At 33.4% G+C, this 19,249-nt stretch overlaps 1 protein-coding gene across 1 annotated transcript in view; it reads right to left on the bottom strand.

Annotated features, from left to right (window-relative positions):
• Window positions 1-6,221: 6,221 nt before the first annotated feature.
• Window positions 6,222-19,249, bottom strand: part of Kcnt2 (potassium sodium-activated channel subfamily T member 2) — a 374,550-nt gene continuing 361,522 nt past the window's right edge. The window contains exons 27-28 of the mRNA XM_041649255.1: window positions 12,273-12,357; window positions 6,222-7,860 (exon numbers count right to left, since the gene is read on the bottom strand). Coding sequence (XP_041505189.1) covers window positions 7,749-7,860; window positions 12,273-12,357 — 197 coding nt within the window. The 3' untranslated portion in view covers window positions 6,222-7,748. The remainder of the gene's footprint in view (window positions 7,861-12,272; window positions 12,358-19,249) is intronic.

Raw genomic sequence — 19,249 nt, 5'->3', positions numbered from 1 at the left:
AAAATAAAGGTTGCCAGTACATGCTCACCTCCCTAGACCTGGATGGACCTTGGACTTCCCACAGGGAATCCTGACTGCTCTTTGGACTGGAGGGAAATAGGAGGCGGGGAGGAGGTGGAAATTTTTAAGATAAACAAATAAATAAATAAATAGTTTGTAAAAATAAAAAAAGTAAACTTTGCTAGACCCAAAAATACGGGAGTCAAATGGAGCTTCATGCTAGCCAAATTTTTTAAGATAGGTTCTGTTTGCTGGCAGCAAGCACAATCACAGCTTCTTTAAAAGATGGTAGCACAAATCTCTATTTCTTATTTACCAGAGGCCCTGCTAACGAGCATTTTTGGTTTGTGACCAGAGTGCTACAAGTTGCTTAATAAACTCACTGCACCTCTCGAGGTGGGGCTCACAGAGGTGGTGAACATAACTGAACATACTGTCCAGGCAGTCAAATCTCTTGGTCAATTCTAGAGTTTTGGAAGTTGCTTACAATGCACTTCCTGTTTACTTAGGAAATATTATATGGTTCTGGGGTCTTTGATAGATTTGAAGACAATTATAGTTATGGTTTTCGTTAGTTATGATAAAAAATAAATTAGATATTAAACTTTCCAAATACAAATGGACAAAATACTGGGAAGTGGAATTCTTGCTTGATAGCTATTTTGTTACATGTAATGTCAAGCCCAAGATTCCATGCGTTTCCTGCTATTTCTTCCTGATTATGGATGTGACATGAGCAACTCCTTCAAGCTCTTGCCAATGTGATTTTCCTGTAGTAGTTGACTGTAACCTAGAACTATGAACTAAAATAAACGTTTTCCTCCATGAAGTTGCTCTTTTCAGGAGCATCAGGAAGTTGCTGCTCTGTTTAGTGACCAGTCATCTTCCCCTGTTTAGTCAGGAGTTGAGGGCTGAGGTCCTGCCAAGGGTAGGTAAATCCAAACATGACAACATCTGGAAATCAGGTCACTATTGTACACACAGAACAAATTACTCACCCTTGATCATCATCTCTGTCTTGTGGTTTACACTATGATGGTATTGGATGAATTACAAAGAAACAATTAAGTTCATATTCTGATGAAATTGCCTTCTGTCTATGGTGCAGAAAGATATTAAATTATTTGGTTCAGCCATATCTAGGTTATATGAACTCAGTAATGCTTTGGTGGTATTCTTTTTTAAAAAAATAAACAAAGTGCTAGCGAAATTGAAGGGTGTCAGGATCATAACTAGGTTAATACTGAAAATTTGTCTGAATGCTCAAATTATATGGTAGGACATATTTTCTTTTAACGAGGGCTCTCTAATAATTTTATAAATCTTACAAATACTAATCTAAAATGCTAAACCATTGCTTCTGTGGCTCTTTAGCAGTATTACTACTAGATGGTTATCTATAGTACATATATATTAAGTATTTTACCAAAACTGAAGCAAAAAAAAAACAATAGAACAGTCCTAAGTCCCAAAGTAACAGGGCTGACCTTAAACTTAGAGATTTGCCTATTTCTCTCTTCTCAAGTCCTGAGATTAAAATCTTGTGTCACCACTACCTGCTACTAAAATACAATTTAAGTAAAGAAAATTATTTCATTAAATGATTGAGGCTTCTGCTGTTATAAACTGCCATAGAAACGATCTTGAACTATAGTGTGATACTAATTAACATTTTCATTGAACATGTAAAGTTGAGGAACTTTAAGAGCTATAAATATCACAAGCATATTGCTAACTGCATAACTTAATAGGTAAATTGCTGGTTGTCAAAATATGGGCTGAAATTTTTATATTCTGAAACAACCAAAAAGAAAAGAGTCTGATTAACTTAGTATTTTTGATTTGTGCCAGTGTCTCTAAGGTGACTGCACTGGATTACCATGTGTTACCTAGTGGAAGGAAAAACCTTGATTTGTCTCAAGAATTAAATCAGAATTGTTCACTCAACTTGGAAGATACAGCATGTGTCAAAGTAAAGTGCTTTCCCCTTTAGTTAGCAGCAAGAAGACAAGAGCAGACACTTTATTATTCCTAGAAACATGTTTTGCAATTTGTGTTTCAGTCACTTCACATTTAAGTTCCTTACCAGAAACTTAAAAGTCAATTAATTAAAACTTTATCAACAGTTATATGTAGTAATAGGAGCGGCGGGCTGCGTCCCTGGCACCCGGCCGCCAGCACGGCTAGCTTTACCCAAAATAATTACACGGAAACTGTATTCTTTTAAACACCGCTTGGCCCATCATATCTAGCCTTTTCTAGGCTAACTCTCGCACCTGGACTGGCCCATTTCTTATATTTTGTGTAGCCCACGAGCTGGCTTACCAGGAATGATCTTAACCTGTGTCTGCCTGGAGTGGGAGAATCATGTCGACTCCTTGACTCAGCTTCTTTCTCCCAGCATTCTGTTCTGTTTACTCCACCCACCTATGTTTTAACCTATGAGGCCAAAGCAGTTTCTTTATTGCTTAACCAATGAAATCAACAGATTGATATATGACACTCCCACATCAGTTATATTATACTCAGCAGAGAAACATTTGAAATCATAGTGTTTTGTCATGTAGTTACTACTTTCCTTACAGTCTATGTAACTGTAGATATCTTAATAAAACAATTAATAATTGCATATTATTCTAAAGTTTTGATGATGATGATGATTATTATTATTATTATTATTATTCTCTCTTTCTCTCTCTCTCTCTCTCTCTCTTTGAAACTGACCACAGCTTAGGTGTCTTTCAACTCTGTAATTAAGAAATGACCACTGTTTAGTAACTCTGTAATTAAGACTTTGACTTTCTTGCACTGTGAGCAGACTTTCAAATTGCCTCATCCCCAGCAGCATGGCTTAGATTGGCTCCCTTCCCCACTCTCTTCCTTCCAGGCATCTGCAAGAGTACAGCTTACTTGACATGGGGTTGCTTTCTGAACTATAATTAATTTCCCTCACGCTTCTCTTTGAGTATCTTTGTAGTCTTTGAATTTTTGTTAGTGAGTATTCTTAAATTCTTTTAATGTAATTAAGAACAGCTTCCTGATTTCCCAGGTATCAGATAGTGACGGCTGAGAATCTCCAAGACTCTTTCTTGATTTCTAATTCTTTAATTTGCAGAGAAGAGGCACCTGTAAACGAACCAGTTGACAATATCTGACAAATAGTATTTCATATAAATATTATCAACCTTTTTCAATTTAAGATTTATTATTTATTATAAAAGTAACCTCAATTCATATACAAAGTAACTTTCAAAATCCACAACTTTATTACAGCATTTTATTTTATGTAAAATTTAATTGTAATAGTGATAAGGAATGTTAAATCCAATAAATGTGTAGATTATGTAATTGCTTTTAAATGCAAAAAAAAGCAGCAAAATTCTATTTTGTTTACAGAGTTATTCAAGCCTAGGGATACTGTTACAGTTTCTGTAAAATGATAAAAAAATAATTGAATAATATAATTAAATAAATCAGGTTTAAGTTGTTAGTTTTCAACATAACAAAGACATGCAAAATAAATACAATATGTCTAAAAAACTTGTTTTTAATCCATGTATTGTTTGATAAATTTCTGCTGTACCTCTGACAATATTCAAAGAAAATCTGTCCTGATGTTCACATCCTTTACAACAGTGATAGCAGGAATCCCAAACTTCAAACACAATGTTTCTGTGAATCACGTGAATGCCAAGGCTCCAAACAATGTACTGTTTTCTTTGTTTGACTCCATTAGTGTTTTTAAAAATGCAATTTCTATCTAGTTTATTACTAGTCTCTGATGTGGTAATCTTGCTTTTGAAATCCTTTTGGCTAAATTCGGTGGGTTGCTTTTCTTGGCATACTCATAACTGTAAGCAGAACTGCAGAACTGTGGCCCTGCTCCATTCCATATCCAGTTTGATCTGCTCTGATTTGATTAGTTGCGTGGGTCACTTGTGGTTTCAGTTTGTATTTCCCCTCATTCTGTTCTTAGATTTGCAAATACTGTTTTTTTTTTTTCTTGGGTGACCATGTATGTTGTACTGTTTCTTCCTGCTGGGAGTAAACATCTCCCTAGAGTTAGTGCCCAGACTGGAATTTGATGAAGTAGAATAATGCTGATACATTTGCTTCTGTTTGTATTTTGTCAAATCCAGGCGTTCAAGTTTTGAACCAGGGTATAAGTATCATAAATTAATGATTTTTTTTTCTAAAGAAGTTTTTTGTCTCTTATCATTCCTTCACTATGGTGGCCAAGTAATCTCTATTCAGGGCAAGCAGAAATTGTTGGTGGTGAAGAATTAACTCTTAAGGGAATGCAGAATTAGACTGGTTAGCAAAGAGAATGTGAAGATTATGATGTAGTATGTAAACAGTATACACAGCATTAGAGTCAAGAAAAAGGGTTCTGGGGGAAAGTCTTCAGACACATGCTTGGTCAATTTGAAGGCAGCACTGTGGGATCTCACACAATCATGGCTGTAGTAGATGAATTCTCTAGAACTCAGCTCCAAGGTTCTAGGTAAAATTGTTCTGAAGCATGCTTCACCAGTAGCACTTCTCCCAAGATCCACTTCTCTATGCTGAGAGTGTCTCTGAGTCACTATGTAATAACCACTGTATATTACAACAGTCCTTACCCTAAGTATAGACCACACTGTAAAATCTAGAGTGGTTTTGATTCCCAGATATCACACTGCTCCAGTAACCAGTCCTTAGAGTGGACAGAACACGTGTTTCCAGGGACTGTTTAGACCCACTGGGTTTCTCCACATAATGATTAGGAAATATGGGAGACAGCATGAAATCTCAGAGAATATACAGCCCTAGTGTTCCTGTGACTTTGTTCTCTACTTGCTCTTTCTATTCTCCTGGCTAAGTCTGTGTTCTCATTAAGTAATCTTCGAGGTTCTTCCAGGAGCCATAGCAACAGAAACAGGATGAAAAATGTCTAGTGTTTGTCTGAAAGAAAGAACCACTCAACATTTAAAACCATATTAATTTCACTTAGGTAGTAATTTTTCTGGATTTTATAAATGAGGATATTGGGACTTGACACTTTGTTTTGTCAAATATCAAATATATCATACTTTTGGTACTCAAATAAGTTTATTTCCCCCCCATACCCTCTTTATCATTTTCTTCCTGTAGTGCATATTTTTTTTCTCTACCCATCTTTCCCCCACAATAACTTTCCACAGACTATAGTGTTAAAAAGTAATCCAACAGTATTTTTCATTCTCTTTTATACTGAGTAACTTTCACATTTATTTTCGGTTTGATATTTAAAAATGAGAAAATACTTTAACAGTTTCAAACATAAGTTGTCAAAACAGAGATCTGCCATAAAAAAAGAGATTTTCATCATCATCAGAAATAATTTTATTATCTATTTTAAAGCAGTTCAGTAAAACTAGTAGCAAAAATGGCACATAGACAATAAACCAAACCAATTCTCAAAGGGCTAAGAGCACAATTACTTCATGTTTTATTTTCATGTGCAAGTGTAATCATTTTAAAAAGGCAACAGTTTGTTGAAAGTCTTTTATAAGCATCATTTATTCTTTAAATAATTGGAAAGACTATAAAGTATTATTTTCATATCAAGCAATATTAATTATGTCAAATATTAAATTTGGGCTAATATTAATAATCAAAAATAATTATTTTAAAACTTATGAAACAAAATTTTTAGTTTTATAGGAAATATAGTCATATCCTAGCTTAAAATTCCAGTCTTAGCAACTGTCATAATGTAAAAATACTAAACTTCGGAGCTCATTGGGAAAGAGAAGACATTTAAAATCTGACATTTATTCTTAAAAGAACTGTAATGGAATAAAAAAAAATGTCAATCAAAAGAAATATCTTACTTGACTACTGATAACCAAAAGTGAAGTAAGTCAGTATATTCAGTATGTTTTATCTATTCCATATAATAATTCAATCCTGCTTCCAATTTTAACATCATGTGGAGTTTTTCAGTTGTATTTCAAATAGATAACATATACACACGCTTGCATACAATCATGACGTTTGAAGGCATGCTCTCACTTTGAAGTAACTTGCTCAAACCAATCTTCTTTGAAGACTAAAGCATCTCTCTATTTTGAGGGAATCCTTCATGCTTTTCTTATTCTAAATTATGGGAAATGTAAAGTACTGTAATAAAAAATACATACGATATTCTCCTGTCAAATTGTAAAATGACTAGAATATTTATTTTTTTTAATTTATTTATTTACCTCAGGAATATTAACCTTCATCAGGCGATGAAAGGTGACTAGAATATTTAATTTCACATTTTATGTTTGTGTTTTTTGTATAATTATTGGGAGGATGTTAGGTTTCATTTCCTTAAAAGAATTTATTTTCCTTTTCCGTGATCTGTTTCATTATGATAAGGAAGGAAGAAATCCATTTCTTACATGGAGTATTTTAGGGTGCAAGTGTCATGCCCATGAACAAATAAATAGATAGAAATCAAAATTTTTGTTTTTGAAAATTACTAGTATATCTGTCATGGGAACAGTTTATTACACTATTTGATTTGGCAAAGTGTGTATACATTTATTCTCTCATAAGTTTTGTTGTATTTATGATGAGAAAAAATAGGGAATAAAGACAAAAGTACTATATTAAAATTATCTGACAAATGCTTAATAATTCATATTAAAATTAAAATAGAAGAACTATCAATATTAATGATATTTTCCTTACAATGTTGAAATATACATATGTTTGAATATTTTTGTATTAAATCAGATTTTAAGTGTAAGTCTTTAATATCAAAGACATTTGGAGAATGCTAAAGGTCTTAAAGTGTCCCTGTGGTCCATAAAATGTATAAATACTCTTCCTTTAAACTTGGACCCATTTTCTTAGTGAAATCTCCTATATAGCTAAATGAAAAATATTAAAGCCTACAGCAATATTAAAACATCATTGCCCATCTGATATTTATGGGAGATATTCCAGTTCTCATATTAACTGAAAAGATATACATTGTTTTCTCTATGTAAGGTATTTTTTAGGAGAAAATATATTTTTTCTTAAATAAATGCTTCTCAGCATAAAATGTGCATTAGATATGAAGCTACCAAAAAGCCCAGATGACTAATAGTTCTTTGTGTTTTAGTTTCTTCTGAATAATTAAACATGCTATGGATATGTTGGCTTCTAAAATGAACACAATAATATATGGACAGACAGACATAAATGACTCTAATGATCTATTCTGAAGAAAACTATGATTCCTAGACAGAAGTCACCCACAGAAGTTCGTGATTAATCTCTGGATAGAGATAAGCATACATTCTTATTGGGCTCAATTTTAGAAACAGCAAAGTTAAACAATATAATGACATGTTTAATTATAAGGAGAAAAGCAGACTTCAGTGCCCTTGTGATGCACTGAATATGCATGGATTTCTTTATTTTTATAGTCTTATTAATGTTTTAAAACAGGATGCATACAATTCTGATAGTTCTTGAACAGTTAAATATCAGATTTTAACTTCTGTATTTTATAGTCATTTTCAGAATCCCCCACTACTGAAATTTAAATACTAACCAGGGAAATGTCAATAAATACCACATTAAGTTCCAAACTGATCTGTACTTCTAAGAGAATACATTTTGTTTTTTAATAGAAGAAAGGTAAGAAATTGAATACATTCCAGTCAGTTTTGTAGGACCATCACAACATTTTCGTGATTTCAAGCAAGATCCCTGTAATGAAAATAAGGTCCCTTATTTTCTTTTCATCAGAGTTGAGTTTCCTCCCGAGAATCTTGAACAGCAGCATTGCAGATGCTGTTTTTCCTACTGGGTTCACTGTTTGGAAGGTAGGACAGTGGATCTGGTCGGATCAAGTATCTACCAAAGGAAAACAAAGCAGGAAGCTATATTAGTAAATCAAGGTAACCTTAATTCAGGGTGTCACTAGAAATATTCACTAATTATATATTCTATCTGTAAGTTATCTAAGATGTTACTTTATAAATAACCAAAAGAAAGGTTCACTGTAATTAGCCTGATATGATTAAATGGCAAATGCTAATGAATTAAGTTTTACTCTTTCCAATTTGGTTTAGGCTCCATAATTTATTTATCCTTTCAACCTTGTCCCATGAATACTGGCTTCTATTACGATCTACATCATAACCATCGTTATGTCAGTACTTAATTACTCTTCCACTTATTTTTATCATTTATGCAATTAAGAAATTGTTGTAATGCTGGGTGGTGGTGGCGCACCCCCCTTTAATTCCAGCACTCCGGAGGCAGAGGCAGAAGGATCTCTGTGAGTTCGAAGCCAGTCTAGGCTACAAGAGCTAGTTCCAGGACAACTCTAAAACTAAACTACAGTGAAACCCTGTCTTGAAAAACCCAAAAAAGAAAGAAAGAAAGAAAGAAAGGAGGGAGGGAGGGAGGGAGGGAGGGAAAGAAAGAAAGAAAGAAAAAAAGAAAGAAAGAAAATTTTTTTTAGGTGGTTGGAAAGTCTTTCCAGTTTGTGAAGTTAAGTATCATTATGGAAAATATTATGGCTAGATAACATTTGGATTATTTGGAAAATTGTTTGTCTTATATTTAACATAATAATACTGAAGTATACAGGCTTATTTATATGTCTTTACTTATTCCTCATGTTTGTCTTTTGGTGTCATTTTGTCTAATTATCTAGTCCTAATTGGCCTGGAACTTGCTATGTAGGCAAGGCTAACTTCAAAATTATGGTGATATTCTTTCCTCTTTCTGGAACTTCTTTGGTTAAATGCAAGAGTCAACATATTATTCTTTAAAAATCATTATTAATAAGTTCTAGGAGTAAATAAGAAAATGTACATTTGAAAAACACAAATGTTTCAATAATATTTGGATTTCTCAGATGGGAATGGTTCTTCATGCTGTGAAATCATATGTGATTAGTACATGCTACCAGTTCAGTATATCGTGTGTGTGTGTGTGTGTGTGTGTGTGTGTGTGTGTGTAAATTATGGAGCAGATGTAAAGAAGAAAATGGATTCTAAACAGCCCATGAAAAGAAGAGAACTGGATAATACTTTATTAAAGGATTTGGGGTTAATACTTTTTTTAAAAAAAATAGACTTGATAAATCAAAAGCAGGAAGATAATGACAAACTAATTTAAATAGGGAGGGACATATACTGAGGAAGGACAGTTCCTGGTACACTTTTAAAAAGGAGTTTAACTAAACATCTGGTTAGAACAGAAAGTTGTGGTAGGTAAAGTCAGAAATAAAATCAACACAGAGATAATGAAGGTTATTAAACAATTGCTTTCTAGGATAGTCATGTTTCAGGTGAAAATGAAAGGAGAAATTCATGTTACTATAATACCTTTACAAGGAAGAAAAAAAAAAATAAATCAGGAAGCTAGTTTAAAAACAAGTACCTAACAATGGTTATACTCTTTAAAATGTAGGTGGAAAAAATTTTCATAGAGTACATCATAATAAGTACGATGAGAGGAACCTGAAAGCACCTCAGTCCAGTTTCTTCAATCAAATGAAAGTTTAAATTAGTATCCTTGGATCCATTAACAGAATTTCACTGTCTATGCACACCACTTCTAACTACTTAAAATTTTAATAGCACTGTAGATCAATGAAGAAAACTAATAGCAAACCTCAAGCCATTTAATGACTTTTCATCCAGTGATTTATTGTTTTAGAATCAAGTTAATGTTGCTCTTTCATTTGAAATGAACTTCTAGAAGTAAAATTTTAGAAAGAAAGCACAAAAAGTACAAGTATAATTCACTATCCACTAAATCCAATGATGTGACAAACACTACAAGTCAGAGTTTGACAGAGCACATTCCTTTGGCTCTCCTTTGATCTGCTACATACCATGGTAGATATTAGAATGTGCCATAGCTTGAGTTCTGCTAGGCCTTCTCTCAGGGCCACGAATATAGTCACTGCAATAGTATGAGGAACAAATTTTTTTGTGGCACTTACGTTGATGTTTTGCTTAAATTTAATAAAAATGAGAGTGTTCAAAGAGTAGGAAATTTCTCTCAAGCATTCCTGGTTTATTGTATGCTTTGTAAAAAAATGTTCTAGTTATAGCTTGGAAAGTTTCATATTTAATTTGAAGTAAACATACATATATCTATACATATATAGATATATGTATATAATATAGTGTTACTGCCACACGATTTATCCTTTATTTTACTTTTTCAAGGAAGAAATAGAATAACAAAAGGGTAAATATTTTGTGATACTATTTACTTGAAAACGTGCTAGTAAAGGAAAGCAAATAAAGATAGAATGTAGACTAATGAGTGAGTGCAGAAGTAAAAGTAGGAGGATAAGGTGATGGAGATGGGTAGCTTAACCCATCTATGGTGCAGGACTTCTTTAACGCACAATAATATGATCCAAAATTGAATTGTGATAACTTCTCCATTGCCATTGGAAATATTTAAAGACATTAACTTCTATTTATTAAATGTATGAATTGTATCTTCATTTTATCCCAGTAAATCATTTAAATGTGTCTTCTTTTATACTATAAAGACATACAGAGTAATAGAATTAATTCTTACAAGATCACAGAACCCAAAGAGGACAGGAAGAAAAAGAAAATTTGCAAATGGGATCATAACAAGACAAAAAGCTTGGCCAGTCAAAGAATAATTAACAAAGTATAAACTACAAAATGGGAGATAGTTTTTGAATTATTCATTCAACAAGTTTTATAATATCTAGAATATATAGAGAGTCCATCCAACTTAAAAACAGCAAAATCCCAAAGGTATTAATGCAGTTAAAAGTCTACAAATGACCTGAAGCAAGTTCTCAGACAAATTCCTGGTAAGAATAAAATTTTTTAAACAACATTCAATCATTAGATGAATACAATCAAAATAGAGTGATTATTGTTTCACATCTTTTGGAATGGCTATTATATAAAAGATCAGAGATCAGATATTGCTAGAGATATAGACAAAGAAATATTCATTTACTACTGATACAAATTTTAGTTAGTGTAGACATAATTAAAACAATATGGAAACTCTCTTTATAGAACTAGAAATAAAAACACATGTGATCCAACAAACTACTACTATGTATATAAAGATAATCAACTAAATCAATAAGAATTTTATGGTTAATTATATCATGTATTAAATTGTGCTAACTGACATTTATAGGATATTTACTTCACCAATTGCTCCTCAATTACTTCTCAACATATAGAAACTTCTTCAAGATATACTGCATTTTAGAAGACAACACAAGTATAAAAGCAGAAACAAAACCAAACCATCATATTTTGTTGTTTTTCCATCAGTACAGTGGCAGCACCTGAATCTATAGCAGTTTCATTCAGTAATTGTGGCTCGGCCATTACTGTCCCACTTCTCTGGCAGCCGCAGTATGTGAAATTTATATCCTGTTTGGTCTAGCTTCTGCTGCTGCCACCAAATGCAGTTTTCAAGTAAATCTCTTTAGTTCTATTTATCAATAGGACTCAGGAGTCAGAGGCTGAGGTGAAAACCTGCTAGCTCAGAACATTTGAGGAGCAACTAGCTGACATTCTCTCTTCAGAGAAAGTGTCATTCTGCAACATCAAACTTAGAGAGACCACCATGCTCAAAGTCCTTTCTACTGCTTCCTGTGCATCTCCCTATCTTCCAGACTCCCTCTAATTTGCTATGATTAATTTCTGTCAAGGAGTTGCTGGCTCTGCCTCCTGACCCAAGGTTGAATTTATTAATACAACTGCAACCTCAGGATTAATACTGTGATCAAAGATCCTGTAACAGTATTTCTCTTATCTGATCAGAAATATCTTTACTTTTATGTGTTTTGAAATTTTATTATCAAAGGTTTGCCGCATTAGGAAGATTGACAACAACTTTAGTGAATGTGGTTCCTCTTTCTACCCCTTTCCTCCTGTATTACACTGCATTTTAATTTTCCTTGTGGAAATTTTAATATCTTTACAAATATATATTGTTAGATGCTTCCCTTTTTCTTTGAGCTGTTCTCCAACATAGTATAGATTTTGTTTTACAAATGTATATTTTCCTAGAGAATAGAAAATGCTACTATTGTGTCGATTAACAGAACTTTTTTTACAATTCTATACTTTATAGTACTACATAGAGAAACACAGGAATCCCTATACTCATCAGAAATATCTTTTGTCAAGCATGCTCATCAAAATAACAACGGACTATAATGTTAAAATAAAATAGAAGGTAGATTTGTAATTTTTATATCCCTAATCCCTAATATGAGGTCAACTTACACAACATCATTGAGCTCAAGCCTGGTGTCTGGAGATGGATTAATCAGGATGTAGGATAGGGTGCTTTGATGATCATTCATTTCATCTGCAAGATAAATAAGTATAATGTCTGTTAGGATTCACACAAAATCACAAAAATCATTATATTTGTGTTTAAATCATGGAGTTGTCAAAGAGAACTCACTGAAGTCACGTTTGGTTCTGTTTTGTATTTAATGCATGGAAGTTTGGTTTTCATTTTTCTGTCATCTGAAATGTTGGCAAAGTACCTATTTTTTGTTCCAGTAGATGATAAAAACAAAGTACCTAATTCTATTCAGTGTAACCATAGTTACGTTCTCTCCTAAATAAGTCATTACAATTAAATTTTTTTCTACTAAAAAATAGTTATGAGATATTTACTTGATTCATTTCCCTTTATAATAATTAAAAATAATTAGAAGTAAACATTATCATTCTATAGAATATTGATATAAAAATCTCCTGAAAAAGAATCTAGTCATATGTATTTAAAAGGTATTAAAAACTGTAATACATATACATATATAACTGAAATATATATATATATATATATCTTTAATATGTATGCCTTCATGGCATGATTTGCTTTTTAAGAATACAAAGAATCCATTGGAAAAGAAATTAACCTTACATTTTAACGAGATTACAATGGTAAATATTTTCTTTTCATATTGGCCATATTGGGAATTGCTGGTACTGTGTGAGAGAAGTGAAGTCAGTGTCCTCAGAGCACTGGGCTTTGTCCTGAGTCAGTTCTTAAAAGAACAAGTTATTTTAAAAGAGTAAGTCTTCAACCCCTGCAGCACACAAGTGGGCATTATAGCTTACTCCGTAATGTTCTAGTTTATCTGCCCATCTATTCTGATGTGATATAGACAAGGGGACACCACAAAACACCAAAACTGAACATTTATTAGAATATCCACCTTCAATGACTTAAGTAAACATCAGTTTTTAAAAAGTACACAATTTCAAGTGCCAGATATAGCAATAAGAAGCTCACCAAAACAAAAGAGCATAAACATAATCATTTTTAAAATGTGAAAAACTTTGTAGATCTTGATGTTTAACATTCTAAGTGTATTAAAAGATACAACAATAAAGCCACGTGGATACATACTTTAATGATTACTTTTTTTTCCCAAGGAGAAAATATATGTTGATATACTTAAAATCAGAACAAACAGTCTAAAGTATTAGTATTCATTTAGTTACTATACTTATAAATAAATATAGTTCTTGAAAACAAAACTGTATTATGAAGTTTGAAGAAAAGTCTAAAATTATTTCTTACCAAACACAGTTCCTTGATATTTATATATTTCATTAAAGTTCATGTTAGGCCAGCGTAGCTGAACCTAATAAACAATTTGCTGTACTAAAATGTTTTCTTACAAAATAATATTATTCATTATATTTATTTCAGTAGAAATAATGCTCTTTTAATGTCATAATATGACATTAAAATTCAATTGATATGCAAATCTTCTTTAAAGCCTATAAATCAAAATTAGAATCCTACAAGACAGACAAATTACAGAATAGATGAGCCTACCACAAGTTTAGCAGTAAAAATATTTCAATTTCAAACTGATTAAATTGATATTCAAATAAAGTAATATATTTTGTTGTTAACTGTTGAAATAGATCCAGAAATACAACTGTATCTTCCCCCTTTAGGATTAGGGTTGCCAAGCAAAACAAAGAATGCCCAAGGATATATAAACCACAGCTAATATCTACAAACAAACAGTTTATAACAAATATAGCATAAAGATGTCATGTGAAACACTAAAATAATTTCTGAAGCACTGGAAATTATCTGAAAGTCAAATGCAGCTGGGAATGCAGCATATTTATTTGCGAAACCTGGGATTCATATGTAAGGAGAGATGGCTAAATCAGCAGACTGGAGTTTGAAAACCAAATAGAAAAATGATATCTACTCCAAAAATAGTTATCAATAGTTATAAATCACATTATACTGACATGAGTTTATCAAGATCATATATCTCTATGAAAAGTAAGTTTCATCTATGCATTCTTCTTGAAAAAAGTATTATCTTAATGTGAATTGTAGCAAGTTCTTTTCAAAGGAACTCCAATTGACGGTATTCTCTGGACCCTAAGTCATAACTCTCTGAAAGGCAGTAGCTATACTAGAAAAATCTCCATTTAATTTGGATGTGAGCAACTCAGTATCTAAAATAAACAAAAATGGTCCTGAACTTCAGTACAAAGAAGGCAACTCTACCAAAACACCTCTTGCTCAATGTAGATACCCAGCCACATTCTGTCATTAACAGAGCGCTCTTTAGTTACTTTTGAATAAAAGTCAAGTGGCAGTGATGGTCTCATTTGTCTGTCACAAATGAGTCAAGATAATTATGAGGTTTCCTAAGAGTAGATGCAATTATTTTGTCAATATTTTGATCTGAACACGTTAATTGTGCAACTGGCTCTAAGACTGATATCAAACATGTCGATAATACACTCAGTGATTTCACATGTTTTAAACCAAGGCATAGATGTGGCCACGATCAGAACCAGCAATTCCAGTTTTGTTTTGTTTTTTTCTCTACTCCTCAATGACTAGTCCTCGTGGTGTGGAATGCCATCATTTTGATTTAGGTTAAAAGTAGTTGTTGAGTTCAAAGCCATTCTTTCAAGTCTGCGTTGCCATAGAGCTCAGCTTGACCCACAGTTTGTCTGCCACGCTTTGTGAAAAGGCCTGCTGTTACCTTCTTCTCTTTGTGATTTTGCACTTGAGAATTAATAAGCAAGTTTTAAAGTCTATTTTAACTTGCTTCAAAGAGACATTCATTAATATTTTATTGGCCATGCACTACTGTTTTGGTATCAAATAGTCATTTCCTGTGGTTATATTTTATTTCTCAATTCTATAAGGATGAATATAGTAGGTTTGATAGACTATTAAGAGCCTGACATAATTATCATTAACCATGGCAGACATGAATACACATGGTTGTGCCCAAACCAGAATATAATACTTAGTAATAATTGATTTGATTTGCATTATATTTGGTTGTACGACATCAGAGAATCAAGATTCTATTTCCTAGCATCAGAAATGTATTAAGAATCTTCTATTAATATACTGTGTCCAGACAGCTAAACTCTGGCCTTAGAAAACTAAAAAAATGCCATATGCTTAAAATCGGTGCTCTTGAAATTGTTTCACACACAGTAGAAAAAGAAAGGCGATTCAACAAATGGTGCTGATAAAACTAGATATGCCCCTCTGAACAATAAATTTAGGTTCATGTCTTTCATCCTATATAAAGCTCAATTCAAAAGACAACAAATACTTTAATTTAAAACATGAAGGGTTGAAACTTCTGGAGGAAAGCACAGGGGATACACTTCAGGATTGAAGTATGGAAAATAGCTTCCAAAGAGGGCTTCAGTGAGACAGAAAATCAGTGAACAGACTGCATTACACCCTTGGCACAGCCAAAGGGATGAAGAGCAGGGCTACTCCATTCACAGCTGAGAGAAAATCTTTGCTATGTACGTCACACAAGGGGTTATTAGGAAAAACTTATGGAGAACTGCAAAGTAAAACTCTAGTCCCAAACAATTTGAATAAGGAGTTGAAAAGACAAAAAATGCAAATGATAAATAATATTATTTAAATAAAAATTAAATAAATATAATTATTTTTTTTTAGTTTTTGAGACTATAATATAATTATACCATTTTCCCCTTCCCATGCTGTCTCCAAACCCTCCAAATTACCACACCCTGTCTCTCTCTTTTAAATCATTGATTCATTTTCTTTGTCATTCTGTATTGGGTATGTGTGTACTCTTAAATACAACCTGTTCAGTCTGTTTTATGCAACTTGTTTGTATATAATTTCAGACCTGATCATTTGGCACTGGATAACCAATTGGAGTGCTCTTCTCTAGGGAAGACTATTTCTCCTTCTCTACTCATTCCTTAGTTGCTTGTAGTTATTTATATAGGGTTGATGCCCCATGTGCTTTCTCTCTTCTGTATTAATGTATCTCCTACTGTCATTCAAGCAAACATGTTTCTGAGACTTTATACCTGACATTTCCATTACACACAATTTCACAGACACTTTCAGGAGTAGTGTTATAGATATATAAGATGCAAAATATTACAGAAAAGTACGATTGACCAACTTTTTAAAGTGATTAATATTCCTAGCAATCAAGAAACTGGGAATTAAGGGTAGGGGTGAGTTAATAAAATTTAAGAATATATGAAGAAGTCTAACAGACTGACACTATTTCATAAGCCAATTACAAAATTCTTTTTCTTTTCCTTTTTTTTTTTGAGACAATGTTTCTGCGTATAGCTTTGGCTGTCATCGAACTCACAGAGACCCACCTGCCTCTGCCTGCATATATGTCTGTGTGAGTTGATTGGATTCCCTGGAACTGGAGTTATAGACTGTTGTCAACTTCTATGTGAGTGCTACAAATTGAACCTGGGTCTTCTGGAAGAGCAGTCAGTGTTTTAGCCCCTGAGCCTTCTCTTCATCCATTCAATTTTATTTCTTAACACCAAATTCGTAAACAAAGCTGTTTCCAGAAGACATGAGTAATTAAATGAAAATCTCATAGACATGCATGTATTAACTTCCTATGTGCTATTGGTGAATTAGGTCCCAGAGTCACTCAAGACAATATAGGCACTGGAATTGCTCTTGGATGTCCATCATAATTAGATGATTAGTCTCAATTGCTGAGGACACCACACACCTTGGTTTCAGGACACAGAGAAATTGACCTTGAGTTAACCAGATCACTCTTCTTTTTCACTCACTTCACATTGCTAGAAAGTGCTAGGCAGACTGCTGAGGGAAAATACCTCACTGGTCTTATGCAGCATTGGATTGAAATCTGCGAGTTACAAAACTGACCTAGTAAGCGAAATGTTCCTACAGGTTCAATAATAGACAGACTCTTTATGAGGGTAATTAATTGCTCTCTTGATTAGATTTGTAACTTCAATTGGAGGGAATACATGCCTAGTACTATAAGCAAACTCAAAACCCATGGCTAAGGAAGTAATAGGCCTATTTATAGGTCTATTCTTGATCTATTAATATGTTTTTATAAATGGTCATGCTATTAATATGCCTTCTAAATATATTTTATTCATGGATTTACACTGCTCCAATCTTAATAAGAAACATCATAGTGGGAAATGGGTAATTTAGAGATTCATTATTGTTCAGGGTGATAAGAACAAGCAAATATGAGTGTTCAGTCATAAATGGGACTTCTAGATCAAACCTCACCCACCAGACTCCAGAAATATTTCTGTAGAGGTGGGCAAAAGGAAAGTAAGAGCCCCAGGATGGGGAGAAGTGCTCTGGAAGTCACTGCTTTTGCATACATGAATTCACAACACCTGAATTGCATATCTGCATCAGAGCTACACAAGATCAAGCCTGTTAAACATTACAGCATGCAGTGGAGAATACCTCCCAAACCTCACCCTAGCTGAGGAGCAAGGCAGCTAATGGCTGCCGGGAGAAGAAACCACTTCTTTAGCAGTGTGACCACTGGTAGGTTTTCCATTTTCAATTGGATGAACACACATCCATGGGCAGCACTCATTGGACTTATTGAGTTAAACAAACAACAAACACATAAGCTATAAAAGAATGTTATGTTAGGAGGGAGATATGAGATAGGGGTTCTAGATGAGTGAGTGTGGGGCGGTTCTTTGCACTGTTTAAACTTTCCATTTCATTCATTTTTGGCATTCTTTTAATTGTTTCCATCTTCTTCTTTGGGGTTTGGTGTATTTTTATTTTTCTAAACGCCAAAGGAGCACCCAGCACCAACTCGTTAATTTGTGTTCTCTCTACTTCCTTGCTGGAAGAACTTAGAGGTATAAACTTCCCCCATACAACTATATTCATTGTGTTCTAGAAGTTTCATTCTATTGTATTTTCATTTTCATTCGACATATTTTTTAAAATCTCTGTCTTAATTTTGCCTGTGATGCATTCATAATTTAATAGTAGACTATTTAATCTCTATGAGATCATGTATTCTCTGTATTTTATTTTCTACAATAATTTTCTGTTCATCTATTGTAGGCAGAATACAAGAAGTTACTTCAAATTTCTAATATTAGTTGAGGTTTGCTTTGTGTTTCAATATGTGGTCTATTTTACAGAAACTTCCTTTGGTCATTTTACTGTTTGCACCAGAGATGATTACAATGAGATTAGCAGGATTTTTCCCTTTGTGTGGGTACATATTGTCTTCATTTTTTATACTGCTTGTATGCTTCTGGTGTGACCTGTACATGTGGCATTAGGTCACTGGTTGTCTTTTGATGTGAGGTTTTACACAGACACATATCTACTCTTCATGTTGAATGGGATTTGGATCCCTATTTGCTTTTACCTCTCATTGGCTGGGTTAGAGTCAGCTAGGAGATACTAGAAGCATAACCATGTGACCACTCAGTGTTGATTACTAGTGTGGTACCTGACAAACTTAAGTTTATCTATGAAAAGGTAGAGCCTCTGGCATTAGCAGTGAGTGATCAGCAAAAGTGAGTAGAGATGTGTTATATTGCAGGGCTGGTGGCATTTGACTTCTGACCTGAAGGGCAAACGGGTGCTCAGTATCTGGTCTTGAGAAAATGGTGAATTGGACTTTGAAGGTCTGCATAGTTGTGGTGTCTGACAGAAGGGGTGGGTAGGCACTCTAGGCAAATGATGAATTAGTGATATTTTGGGTTATTATGGTAACTGTGATGTGGTCTCTGTTTGGTGGTATTTATATCTACTACACCTAAGCAGCTGCTCTCCTATTAATGCTACTCCAATCTGGTTTAGAAATCATTTTATGGCTACAGTCCTCTCAGTGGTACCGATGACAGACTACCAGACTTGCAGCATTGCATGTTTTTATACCAAGGAAATCATAACAAGGCAG

This window comes from Microtus oregoni, unplaced genomic scaffold (assembly GCF_018167655.1).
Source record: "Microtus oregoni isolate MIOR12 unplaced genomic scaffold, Mior012 000003F_ref0000135, whole genome shotgun sequence".
Lineage (NCBI taxonomy): Eukaryota > Metazoa > Chordata > Mammalia > Rodentia > Cricetidae > Microtus > Microtus oregoni.
Note: the sequence above shows the minus strand (reverse complement) of the source record. Positions and strands in the feature narration are given on the sequence as shown.